Genomic DNA, 14,484 nt, shown 5'->3' on the forward strand with positions numbered 1-14,484 from the left:
TGAGAAGGCACTTGACAGCTCAACACAGTTTCTTGCTAAAGGATATTGCTGATAGTTTGGGGTTTTATTTACTTCCTTTAGGAGCAAAATAGTGTTCTGTGATAGTTTGATAATCTCTGGAGCAGGTTTTGCATGACAATGATAACAGAATGTAAGGTGTATTCTTTAAATTGTCATCCTGGACATATGATTGCTGGCCTCTGAAGCTGCTGCAGTTAAATCAGTGCTTACTCCTGAAACTATAATAAAATCCAACAGCAATGACACCCAGGCCATTATTTGACTTAATTTTCTCCTGAAACAAGGAAGTAATCCAAATAACTTGCTAATAAATGTAGAAGAAATTACGGTTCTTTGACTTCTCTGAGGGATTTTCCTTTCCAATATAAAGTTTTATGGATTGACTCCTGAAACCTTCTTTTCAAAGTACGTGATTTTATTTTTTTCTTTTTTACTTGCATTGTGCCACAAGAAATACATTGAACTCATAGCTAGCATAAGGAAGAGAAGACTGCTTAGATTAAGTACAAAGTTATCTATTGCTGTTGTTGTTAACACATCATATGCTATTTGTGTGGAAAGTCCATAATACATCTAAAACCAAACCAACAAACAGAACTGTATTGCAGCTGGTATTAACTTTATATGTGTAGCATATAAACCACAGTAGAACAAAGGCTTTTAAAAGTTTATTTTGCTGAGAGAAATAAACTACTCAAAATTGTGAAACAGAACTTCTGGAGAGAGAAGTAACTTGAAGGCAATAGAAGTCTCAAGTCTTGAGGATATTCTCTGAAGATATCAGTTCCTAGCCAAAAGCCAAATACTTCAGTTACATTGCAGCAATATTCTGGCTAACCTTTGAATATTTTACCTATAAGGATAAGGACAAAGAAATTAGATCTGCAAAGCTGTGAGTAGGAGAAATGTTTTGGTTAAGGGGACAGCTTTTAGAATAGTTCTTGTAAAGACTGAACCCCCAGGTCTAAAAAAACTTGTTCTGCCTAGGGATTTTGAGTGAAATGCAAGTAATCTAGAATTTTCTTTTGTATTTTATTTGCTTTTCTGCTTTGTGTATAAGAGCTTGATCTTATATTGTCATTTAAGCCCAATTTCCTGTATTTTCAGGTTGACTAATAGATGTAGCTAATTTCTTCAGAATGTTTGACCATAGAGATTATCTGCTAAGGCGTTTCAGGGGTTAACATTGAGGCTGGCATTGCCATATGTTGAGCTTTAGGATGTTGCACACAAAAGACAGTGGGCAAAAGGGTACATAATTAGAGCAAAAAAATTCTTGTCTGTCTCATTTGATAGGCTAATATATTTTTTTTTTTAGTCTGGTTACAATACTACTACCATTCAGAGTCAACAATAATAAAGAAAAGTTTCTGTTATTTTGTTACACAGAAAAACTTTCCTATTATCTACTTTTTTTTTTTTTTTTTTCTGGTTCAGTGCTCATCCTTCTGGTGTCCCTCTGGGTCTTAAGCTTGACAGCATCAGTCCTCCCCAGGTGCAGAGGTGGGATGGGGATGTCAGAGATCTGTCAATGCCCCACCTTCTTTGCTTGGAGGGCTAGTAAAGTGTTCATTCCTCAACAGTTTGGGGATATGGCTGGATTTATTTTTATGAATTATCTTAACTCAGTCTGCATAAATGAACTTTCTCTTTAGTGGTTCTCAATTATTCCATTTTCTATTCTTTGCTTTATCTAAACTGATTTAACAAGATTGCATTCCTGTAGTGACCATTGTGATTTGTGTTTACGGTTTTGGGTGTCTGATACCATCCTGTGTTTGGACTCTTGCAAACCATTTTTTATTCTAGTATCATAGATAATTCAGGCTGCACAGTTTTTTACTCATATCTCTCTAAAATCAAAATATCCTAAACCAAACCTAACTGCTAAACAATTGCTATCATAAATAAAAGAAGCTAATAACAACTTATACTAAGACAAATGTCAATCAAATCCTGAGGCCCTGCTTTGTAAGACCACTAAAAAGTCTTTTAATAGTAATGGAAAGAAACCATATTTACTGGGCTACAGAAGCGTTCTCTCTAGTAGAAACAATAGTCCTACAACGGGAACTTTTTAGCTATGAAATACATGTAGTATACTGTGGATTCTGTCACTTAAGAGATCTACTATGACACATAGATTTATCACACAAGTCGAATTAATGGGCAAAAGTTACTTTTGAAGAGGGATTCTTCTTACCAGCTTTGTCTGTTTTCTTGAGAATGAAGAAACCCAAGAAACAGTGTAGAGCTCAATTCTGCCTTGCTGCAGAAACCTGTAAACCCCAAATGAAGAAGACTATGAATATCAAGATTATAAAAATGCATAACTCAGGAAATACATATATATGACCCACAGCAGAGACTAATAGCTAAAATGGTTGTTTCAAAAGTTTATAAACTGTTTCAAAGCAAACACTTGGGAAAAGGCAAAAGTGCTGAGTAATCATTCTATCCCATTCACTTACAGGAGTCAGTTGGAGATATATATACACGTTTCCAGTTACTGTCCGCTGTATGGAGTCTGATATGTCTCCTGGAAAATTGTCATGAGCGGTACAATTTTTGGTTGAATACAAAAAGTAGAAGGATATAACAGCACCGGTGTCATTACTGATTTCACAACACTTTGCAGATTTTGATTAAAATCTGCCATAGCTTCAGAACTTGACTGTGGTTTCAGAGATCAGACTAAGAGATACATATATCCAAGAAGAGTTTAAAATTAAAGTAAAAATATACCTGTCAAAAATAATCAGATATTTGACATATATCAAAAATTCAATTATGCCTGAACTGAAGCAATTACAATTTCCTTTCAACCATGGACTCAAGACATTTCTGTGTGTGTTTGGATCTAGAAAAAGACTAAGAAAAGGGGAAGCTGTCATAGTCTTATTTACTTGCCAGTACTTTATCTTAGGGTAGTGTGAACTTTCTTTTAGAAAGAAAGGATAAAGTTTGGTGGGTTTTTTTTTTTTTGTGTGTGGCTGGGCACTAAAAAAAAAGTCATACTTGTTTACAAAGCATATAGTGTTTCTTGTGTGGCTCTTGCATTTTCAAAACATTTGTGTGGTTATTTTATAGTTTTCATTAAGATTTTAGTCAGGTTATTAAGTGTTAGTAGACTATTTTGTTATAAACACAATACAGTTAATTTGCTGTAGTTGAGGGAGAGAAAGGTCAGCCATAGTTTTCCCATTACCACAGTAGGTCAGAACATGTAAGATCCTGTTTGCAAAAAATACAGCTATCTATCCCTCCACTTAGCAATCTGTCTCCATCCACACTGTGTTTCTGATCTTTTTCTATAACATTATTTATCAATTAATCTCTCTTGAAAATGTCAGAATTTTATTTAAGTGTGTGCAGAAATAAAATGAAAACTTAGTTAAGGAAGGATCAATTGACCTAATTAACTGAGTTTTTACTTGTCTATTTTTGTGTCACAAATAGAATCATTCAGAGAAAAGTGGTATTGATAGATCTTTTACAGTACTGATGTAGAAAGGATTTTGCACTTTTTCCTTTGAATTTGCAGTATGCCTCCTGCTTTCTGTGACTTTGGTTCTAGGACATTACTGTGATGCAGACCTTTAGATTTTGGACGCCTGGATGATCTCACAAAGTTTTATCAACATAAAGTTGTCATCAGGGAAATAAGGATGACACACAATTTTCAAATGTATAATATGGTCAAAGGAAGATGGGCTAGATCTGCTGTTTATCAGATAATTAGGTGGAAAAAATAGATTTGGGAGGAAAAAGCCGGGGAAACTGCCAGTCCACCATTAAGTTTCAGAAAAAGTTTTGGACCATAGGATAATTAGAAAACTTTTAGTACTCTCATTCCTGATTATTCTTCTTCACTTCTTACTCTTATCTATTTGGCATTCCACCCACCAAATACCTTTCATATAATGCTGTCTGACCTCCACTCATTCTGCTCTCTGCCATAGTATCATTTTGCAAGTTACTGTCTATGCCTGTTAGCTTTTTGCTGGTCCCTCAGATGTTTTTTTTTATTTGTTTTTCCAATCCTATTGCTCACTACTCCCTGTCTTTACAATAATTTTCCTTCTCTAATGTGTGTCTGATGTGCTGCTCTGTACTGCTGTTCAACCTTGCTTTCTTACCGTTCTAATCTCCTAACATTCAGATGTGTCTTTCCTAATATGCTGGCCGACTGGATTTCTGTAATGTGAACCCAAAGTCCATCACCACATTGCCTCTGAAGGCAAATTGCAAAGATATATCCATGCTGACAAGACAAATACATAAGATAACAGCAGAGATGGAAAATATATTTGAATATGGCACATATATGAATGTCAGGGATTTTTTTTTTTTAACTTAACCCCTACCCAAAGTCAAAGTTGCCAGGTACCAGAGTTTTGGAGATAAGAGGGATGTTCTGTGATAAACTGGTTTAGGAGGTTGTGTAATTTCTGTATCACTGCAGCACATTCTTACACCAAATTTGATAATCAGATATGATATAGAAGTGATGGCGGCTTTGTTCTGAGATATAGTAAGTGCTAATTTTATACTGGGGGTTAAGAAAATATTGTCTATTTATCCTCAATGAGACAGTGAGATCTTCATGATCTCTGTTACATGTATTTTTTACAGTTTTCTCAGAGTTAAAGATCTTAAGCATAACTTTTCTTGTTTTGGTTACCACCAAAGAAGAGAATTACTGTGCTGGGAAACATTTTTTCCCTCAGTGTGCTTAACCCTTGTAAGATTACCTGTTACTGCACTTTAATGATAAATAAATATAAGTTATTTCTGTCAAAATAATGGTTTTGATTTTGGCTGCAATTGCACTATAATCTATTAGAGAAAGATAATTTTACAAATGAAAAGGAAACTTTATGGTTTCCCTTTTAGACACACTTCATTTAAAAACAAAATAAATTGCATTAAATGAAACAACATATTTAATTACTAAGCCCTGTTCTTAAACCATTTATTTTAATCTAAATAGCAAATGTTTATCTTGTATCCATTATTTTGTACCAAAGAAATTCTTCTGAATGAAATCTCTTAATGAAATAAGCCAGAAAGAATCTGCCAGAAGTATACAAAATTGTATTAACACAAGATTCATAAAATGGCAAACAAATCATATAAACATGCTGTATCTAATAAATTGTGTTGTGTGCTTATGATAGTGATGATGTGAAGCCTTTCAGTTAGATTCAAACATTTATTCCTTTATTTGTGCCATTTATTTCTTAAGACAACTTCTCAAGTTTTAACCAGTAATTTGTAAAATTATTTATTAGCATCTGAGCTGCATATTCATGACTTTAACTTTTTCAACTAAGGAACTCAGCAACTCAGAAAGGATCTTATTAATGTGTATAAATATCTGAAGGGAGGGTGCAAAAAGGATGGAGCCAGGCTCTTTTCAGTGATGCTCAGTGACAGGGAACACAGGAACTTCAGTCTGAGCATAATGAATACTTTTTTTTTTACTGTGAGAGTGACCAGGCACTGGAACAAGTTGCCCAGAGGATTTGGGGAGCCTCCATGTTTGGAGATATTGGAAAGCCTTCCTGGACATGGTCCTTGGCAACCAGCTCTAGGTGATGCTGCCTGAGCAGGGGGGTTGGACCACGTCGGCCAGAGGTCCCTTCCAACTTCAATCATTCTGTGATTATGTGAAGCTTTGAGAGGCAGGGGAAAGGATAGCTCTAACTTTTGGTGGAAGAATCCATAATTTGGGAAGCAGATTCCTGGAAATAAAATCATTGTGGACCATCTATGAAAGGAATCTCTCTTGCATTCCACCTACCTAAATAAACTGTACTGGGGGAAGGAAAATAGTGATGTCAACATTAAAAAGCAGGATGAAATTAATTTAACCTTTAGCATTTCACATCCTTATTGTATTAGCTCTCTTACTTACTGTATTGTATATAATGTCAACTAACTTGAAGTGTATTACATTTAATTTTCTTTGTCCCAGAGAAGATGCAAATAGGAATTTTAGCATGACATATATGCTCTGAGAAATCATAACTTAGATTAAATTATACTTTGTTTATAGATTTTGCTGTTCATGTCTGAAAGGATAGGAAAGACTAGGCAATCAATTATCTTCCTGGTTAATTTCAAATATATATATAAAAAAAAAATCAGAACTTCACTGCTATAGAGCTCAAGACACACGACTAACTGAAATTTTAGTAATACATATGCCCTTCAGACATTCGTCTTGAGATGTTAAAGTTTGTTTCATACCTTCCTCAGAGATGTAAGCCATTCATCTTCAAATACTTTTTTTCTATAAATACCATAGAAACGTAGAACAGCTCAGGTTGGAAGAGACCTCGAAAGATCACCTGGTCCAACCTTCTATGGAAAAGGAAGCCTAGATAACATTATCTAGCGCTCTGTACAGTTCCGTCCTGAAAACCTCCAATAAGAGGGTTTCCACCGTATCCCTAGGGAGATTGTTCCTATTATTGATTGTTCTCACTGTAAACAAATTCTTTCTTCGGTCAAAATGAAACCTCTCCCAGTGCAACTTGTACCCATTGCTCCCTGTCCCCTCCATGTGGCTCCTTGTTCAGAGAACCTCCATTCTCTTTGTAGGTGCCCTTTAAGTACTAGAAAACTCTGATAAGGTCCCCCCGAGCCTTCTTATCTCCAGGGTGAAAATATCTAAATCTTTATTCATTCCTCATAAGGCAGGTTCTCCAGCCCTTTGATCATCTTTGTGGCCCTCCTTTGGATGCTTTCCAGTCTGTCCGTATCTCTTCTGAATTGTGTGAGACAGAACTGGACACTCCAAGTGTGGCCTGACAAGTTCTGAGTGGGAAGATCACACCTTTATCTCTGCTGGTAGTGCCCTGTGGGTGCAGCCCAGGATCTGATTTGCCTTCGCTGGTGCAGCAGCACACTGCTGACTCGTGTTCAGCTTGTTGCCCACCTGGACCCCCAGGTCCCTTTCAGCAAGGCTGCTCCCCAGCCACATCAGATACACAAAGAGCCTGTCTGGGCTCTTTGGTAACACCATCCCAGGTGCAGGGCCTCATGCTTGTCTTTGTTGGCCCGCTCTTCCAGCCTCTTCAGGTCTCTCTGTAATTTGTCTCCCCCGACTGTCCACCTCACAAGTTCACTGTCATTGTGAAACTTGATGAGAACCTCTGCCTTATCAGCATTATTTGTAACTAGTTTCTCTGCCCTGTTGAGCAGTGGGACTGTCTTCCTTGTGCTTCTGATTATTACCCACATATCAGAAGAACCTTTTCTTGTTTGTTCTTGATATTTTTGGCCGATTTTGGTTCTAGCTAAGTGTCAGCCTCCCTAACTGCATTTCTGCATGCACTAGCAAGGTTCTTGTAGTTCTTGCTGGGTGTTTGTTGGCCTTTCCATACCTGGTGTGCTGCTTCTTTGCCTTTAAGTGTACCCAAAAGCTAATTGTTAAGCCAGGGTGATCTCTTGTTCTGCCTCCTTCATTTCCCTTTGAAGGAGGCGCGCTGTTCCTCATACCACCTGCTATTCACTGAGATGAGTGGATCTGGCTTCGCAAATAAGAATGTATTTTATATGTATTCTTAAAAACAGGAACAACACAAAGCATAGTGATCTATCATGATCGCAGAACTGTAGAATCACAGGACTGTTCAGGTGATCATATTGTCCATCCAACCCCTCCCTTTCCTCCAGCAGGTTTTTCTAAAGCAGGTTGTCCAGGACCACCTCCAGTGCAGTTTTGTATATCTCCACAGATGGAGGCTCTTGGCTGTTGTGTGATGGCTGTCAATTCAGAAAATGTTATTCATATTCACTCATTGAGACTGACTAATTACAATACTGATGTAGTAAAGCTAACACAGACTGCTACATTCACACAGTTCATCAATTAGAACCCACAAGGGATTATGATCATGTTTTACTGAAAAGGAATAAAAAAATTCAAGCAGCCTCATTGAAAACACTATAAAAAAAAAAAAAAAGAAAAAAAAGAAGAAAAAGATGCAAATGGAAATGAACCCACCCTAAATAACAGTTGAGGTAGAAATCCTTTTTGTTCTTTACTAAACTCTTGGAATTTAGCACTGAACCACTTTTGGAAGAGCTGCTATAAAAAAAAAATCTTAGTCTTCATATGTGAGCCAGGTGTTTGTCCCTTCTAGCAGGTGAAAATAAGTGAATGCCTATGCCTGACTTTTATTATGTATTTCAGATACTTACTGGATTGCTGGCAATATCTCACTCTACTGCCTGATATCAGTCCGCCTTTTCTGGACGAGTTCCTTGAGGTAGAATTAGCAACCATTCCCCAGCAGCAGCTGCTGTCTGTGAATATTTTGGAGGTTACCCTTTCCAGATTAAGAATAATGGTAGAAGATAGACCTGATTATACTGGGTTGACATTTATATGGCCAGTGCTAATTTTAGCAGGGTTGTCTGCAGTTTTCAGTAAAATAATTCTATACTGATAATTTTAATGGAGAAACTATCAAGAAAATAACCCCACAACTAACGACAGAAGTGCCCACCCTTCGATGATTCCCCATCCGACTTCAAGAAGACATTGTGAGCTCTGCCTCGTCTCTCTTTTTCTATTCAAGGAATCTGAACAGAGTGCTATATTCTGGGCACAATCAATGGGAGGCAGTCTGAGATGCTACAGAGTTAAGTGTGATGCATCAGGAGATAATCCTTTCAACATCTAGAACATCTGCCATCAAAGCACCTTATTAATATGAAAACTAGCTTTAAGATAAGGTTAGGTGAGAGGATGATGATTCTTGTTAAAGACATTGCAGGATATTTTGCTCATTGCTATTACAATTTTGTCACTGTGGCACTGCCTGGGATGCTTGCTCTTAAACATTTTCCTAAGCTACTGTAGAGGTAACAAATGTGTTTTCACCTGTCTGTGTTCCTTCCAAATAACCTCACAGCTATGGGGATCCACTGTTTCTGTAATTTTAACTTTCATAGTGCTATTCTTTCTAGAACTGACACAGAAATTACACAGAGCTCAATCACAGTGCAGTGCCCCACAGAAGTGAAGCAGGGAATTTGAAATACACTCATTTTCATTTAATTATCTTATTCAGTTCTGCGTTCTAGGCTCAAGTGTCAAAGGATGCAGTGCCCAAGGAATCTTTTACAGAATTAGTGTTCTCTGTTGTCCTTTTGAGAGGCTTGAGGCAAGGCTTAAAAACAGGTTACCTAAAAAAGAAACGAGGGAGGACTGGGATCTCTGCATGCTTCTCTGTGAGGCAGTTGACTCTAATTACAGCCCTTTGTCTGAATCAGATAGCTTGTTTTTTAAAGGGTCAACTGAGCTTTCTCTGCTAACTGTCCCCATTTCCTAATGGCCTGTAAGACAGTGAAAGAGAAGTAAGGTATTATCAAAATCTAGCCCAAAGCTTTTTACCAAATGTGATGCAGCTCTATTCTGAAAAACGCCTTGCTATGGATTTCTTATGAATAATTGTGGATACTCATTGCAGTAAATACTTACATGGAGGTAAGGGATCAGCTGTTGGTATTGGTTTGTGGTATCCCTAGCAGAGTACTTGAGGTCCACAGTCAAATAGGAGCATCTTGGTTGGTAATGCCGATTCACACTAATGTGGTGCACATAGATACTGTCGTGCCAGCAGTTGCTGGCCCACAGTCTCTAAATGGGAGGGAGAAAAAGAGAAGCTTGAAGCAGTGTGTGATTTTTGCAATTAGGCCTATTTCATCTATCTTATTAACTAGGCAAAATCATAAGGAAATAAATCTGTACTAGCAGTTAATGATCAGTTGGTTAGTTGAGAGCTGCAGGCAAGCCCAGTGATATAAAATTACTGTCATTATGAACAGTTTCTCCTAAGAAGATTTTTGTATTAAAAATGAGAATACGTTCTGTTTCAATGGCAATACTATAAAATTTTTCTTTTCATGATATTTAATAACCAATTTTCTGCCAGAATGACCCAGAATGCTTTCATATAGGTTCTGTATTAAAATTTATTTGAAAAACCAAGCCACGATGTCCTGTAACCGGCATAATTAAGCTACAATTTAAACAGTATATGCAGTGCATATATACTATAGCTAGGTTTTAATTTACAGTCTGTTCCATTTCTTGCATGTTAGAAGAGTGACAAATGAAACTTACGGATGTGCCACAATGGTATTATGAAGTGCTTACACACTGTTGTTGATTACACTGTTTTGGCAAGCATATATTTGATTTAAGGCAATCTAATTGCATATATATCCTGAAGAATACACTTCTAATTAAAAGATATTACAGACCTCTGCCTGAACGACACCAGGGTAGGCCCAAAGTGGGCAAGTCACAGTAGAGAGCTGCCTTTTCTTTCACAGAGGGAGAACAGTGCATCAGTGCTGTAACTGACCTCTGTTCCAGAGGGATGGATCCTAGTTCGGATGTTTTCAGAAGTATGGAAACAATGGTCAGCTTATTTATTTCAGATACGGGATTAAAAACTTAATTGCTAATTTTTAAAGGTGTTCAAAAAGCCCTTTGACCACATTATTGCCAACAATATTTGTATATATATATTGTATATATTTTAAATCTTGGGTATGCACTTGATAGAAAATGCATCAAACGGGAAGATTAAGACTTAAAGAAGAATCTTAAATCTATATTAAAAGAAAACGAAGAAGAAATATAGTTTGCTTTTCTCATCTATATACTAACATTTTCAATGGATTTTTAATGGGGATATTTTCAAGCTATTTCAAGGTACAAGACTTTTCAAGTAATTATTTCAAAGACAAATTTCTCATGTCTTGATGGACTTCTATAAATACACAAAAATGAAACAATTGTGAGTGCAAAGCAGTTGGTTAATATCTGTAACTGCTACATGATAAACCTCTTACATGCAGAAATCCACAAATATTTAGGTAAGAATTCTCTACTGTTTGTAGCATCCATAATAATGTGAGGCAGTGGTCTATATTTGAGGTCTTGAGGCATTGTTACTGAAAGGGGCAAAAATCCTGCAGAGTGGTTTGTCTTTAAATAATCCCAGCCTTCCTAATTTAAGGCTGATTTGCCAATCTTAATTTCGTTAATTTATTTTAATTTAAGAGTGTTTCCACCTAAAAGCTTTACAGCTACAGAACTACATTAACTCTAGTGGGGTTATGTACTGTAGAAAATACCTAAATAATTCAGTACAAGAAATTTTTTCATAAAGGTAACCAGTCTGGACAGGGAAATTTACTAATTTAAATATGTTGTTATTCTACCCAAGCTACTTTGGATATCTTTATTCAAGGTTGCTGTTTGTGTTGAAGGAATAAATGATAGCAACAACAGATTGTGACGTAGCCATAGAAGTTGCAATGTCCGTAGGCTTTATAATTACATGCTAGCAGAGGTGATTTGATGCAGATGAGGAGTCCTGACTGTTCTGTGTTTTGAAGAGCTATCTTTCAAGCTCTTTACCACTCTGCTGTGACTTAATTAACCTTTTTTTTGTTTCTGGGCATTTCTGTCTGTCATCATTTTACTTTGCCTCCCTACACGTCCACCTTCATTTCCAAACTTCCATGCATCCACCTCTTTTTTTATATTTTGTCCTTCCCGAGGTTATCAGAAGCATCAATCAGGGAGAGTGCTGCTTGTCTCATGCATGCTAACTTCAGCAGATTGAGTCATTCTCAGGGAATGATACTCATAGATGAGTGTTAGCATGTGTACATTGTAGCAGGCATAAAAAATTATCATTAAAATGGATTCAAATCTTATTGTAGAAGTAGTTACTCATAAATAAGAGGTTTTCCTGCAGATAGAAATAAAGCTGGAACCCTAACCCCAAGATGTCAATTCCACCAAATTTCAAGAATTCTTTTCAAAGGACCTTGAAAGTGAGAAGACTGTATGATTTACTTTCTATTTTTTGTATAATTTTGCTCTAACTTTCTTTCTGAAATAGCTGGAACATGCCCTGAGGTAGGTGTTCCGACACTTGGCAGATTGGCAAGTCATTGGACAAAGGCCCTTAAAAATGTATCAGTCCACCTTCATTATAGATGACATAGGTGTTTGGGGGATTTTTTATGACAGCAAAATCAATCAGATGAAAAAACGTATGGAAAAGACATGGCTTTTGAAGTAATAATGTAGATTCTTTCAAGTATGTTTCAGTTATGTCTTGAACGTGAACAATTGCTTTTGGATTGGTCTTTTTTATGCATTGTTACTTTCTTATGTTGCAACCCAGAGATGCTCAAAAAACATGACTTAGACCCTAGAAAATCACGGGATTGATGTACATATATAACACATGATCTTTGAATATTACATGTGGGATGTTCACTTAATTGTGCTGGTTTTGTTTTGAGCCTTCACAGTCTCCTTGGCCTTGGGTTCAAAGTTTTATCAGTAAGAAGAAGTCTAAACACTTGAAGTGAACTCCTTTGTTCAGGACACTGAATCACAAAGTACCTGATTACAGGAAGACAGGCCACGTGCTACTATAAACGAGATTTGGCTGTAGCAAGAGCAGGTTGAAATGAAATTTGTTATTACAAGGGGAATGGTACACTGTGATAAAATGTTAAGCAGTGTATCAAAAAGAAAAAAAGGAAATATATGAGTAAAATTATGTAATTAATTTTCAAAACTTATATGATGATCCGTTCTGTCTTACAGGAACCCGATTGGCTCCGAAAGAAAAGCTGGACATCCCAGTATTATTCATGCCAGATATAATGAAAATGTATGAGGCTGTGGTGGTAATTCATGTGATGAGGGAAAATGGTGAAAACTGGCCTTATGAAGATTCTGCTGTATTAAATAAAGACTTTGAGAGGTAATTTATTCTAATAGGAAAAAGAAAAGGTCGCTGAGGATACTCAGTCGTATCATAATTTCCTCATTCAGCTATTTGTTTGTAGCTCTCAAGGGCAATCATGTGTCTGATTTTGAGGGCAATAGGTATCCAACATAAGCTTTTAATGTTCTCTGCAAAGTATTCAGATTTAGGGTAAGACTTTTATCTGTGTCAATATCTACCTTTTCTACTTTTAGATAAAGAAAATTTAAAGTACTACCTGCCAGTGCAGTTATGGATATTGAACAAATGAAAGCTCTTAGACACCTCTAATTTTTCAATATATTTGGGCTAATGGTTATTCTCCTGGGATATTTTTGTGTAATGCATAAACTGAATATGCTTTCTTTCAGTGTAGTCTTGACACAAGATAGAGTAGCTCAGGCCAAACATTCTCATATCCTGACAGAACAGTGTTTGAAGACAGTAAACTAAGCAGATGTAAATTATTGCTGTTCTGGTTTAGGTGGATTTTATGTCACTTTTTTTTTTTTTTTTTTTTTTTTTTTTTGGGGGGGGGGTATGTTTAGCATTACAGCATACAATAAAATGGAATCTCCCCTCTCCAACAACTCTTAAGTTTAGATTGCTTTGGAAAAAATAATCCTTAGCAGTCTACCATAATGATATTCTTCACTTATTTTCCAAGCAGTGTTACTGTCGCAGAGGATGGGGGAATTCAGGGAATACTCTGGATCTATCCGGTTCATGGAATACCTGAAGCACCACAGCAGAAATTAGCTCCAGGTAGGCAATGATTGAAAAAAAACTCGAACAATAAATTTAAGAAAATTAAATAGTCATTTGTGTTCTCATCTGCTTGATCGTGAGAATTTGCAGTAGTACTTTGCTACATCTTAAAGAAAGATAAAATTATATATTAAAAATAAAATCTTCTTTCCCAACATTTAAAGCAAATCTAGATCTATTATTTTATTCTCATCGTGGGTAAAAGGAGCCAGGAGCAGTTGAAAATATCAAGGCTCATGCCTTTCAGCGTCCCAGTCAATGCTGAGTTAGAGAACTGAAAGTAAATCAGAGACTGACACAAGGGTAGATTTCTGATTGTGTACCCAGAACACCCTGCTGTTTGTGGGGTACAAAATGTTGGAGTAGATGTCCACTGTTTCTCTCAGCTTTAAGTTTCATTCCTTAATCAAAACTAATACAGAGTAGTGTAAATAGCAGTTAGTTTCCCACTTGCTCCTGAGAAGTAAACTTGCAGTAAAAGATGACTGGCTTTCATAGGTGTTTTTTTTATTTTGTTGCTTACTTTTGAGATAGTAAATGTTTATAGACTTGGTGCACCTATTTTTAAAGCTGTGATACAATCCCAGAATTGTGAAATAGAAATTGTGAACAGCTTTTTAAACCTATAACCTTGATGAAACTACAGCTCAGGGTGTAGAAGAGGGACAATTTTACACGAACTTGTGTTTTGATGTGTAAATTTAATACCTTTCTACACTGGACAGGCTAAGGTATAAGAATAACTTCTGGGAAACCATAGAATTAGATATTTTTACTGTTATTAATTTAATTTGCTTAAGGATCCTTTAGTTGCAGACAAATGCCAATGATGTGGCATTAATTAGACCTTTCATCTCCGTAATTTGCACTT

At 36.4% G+C, this 14,484-nt stretch overlaps 1 protein-coding gene across 1 annotated transcript in view; it reads left to right on the top strand.

The window, feature by feature from the left end:
* CFAP47 (cilia and flagella associated protein 47) overlaps nucleotides 1-14,484 on the top strand; it is a 343,220-nt gene that overhangs the window by 286,500 nt on the left and 42,236 nt on the right. The window contains exons 58-59 of the mRNA XM_040584179.1: nucleotides 12,683-12,842; nucleotides 13,513-13,610. Coding sequence (XP_040440113.1) covers nucleotides 12,683-12,842; nucleotides 13,513-13,610 — 258 coding nt within the window. The remainder of the gene's footprint in view (nucleotides 1-12,682; nucleotides 12,843-13,512; nucleotides 13,611-14,484) is intronic.

Source organism: Falco naumanni, chromosome 2 (genome assembly GCF_017639655.2).
Source record: "Falco naumanni isolate bFalNau1 chromosome 2, bFalNau1.pat, whole genome shotgun sequence".
In the NCBI taxonomy this organism is placed as follows: Eukaryota; Metazoa; Chordata; class Aves; order Falconiformes; family Falconidae; genus Falco; species Falco naumanni.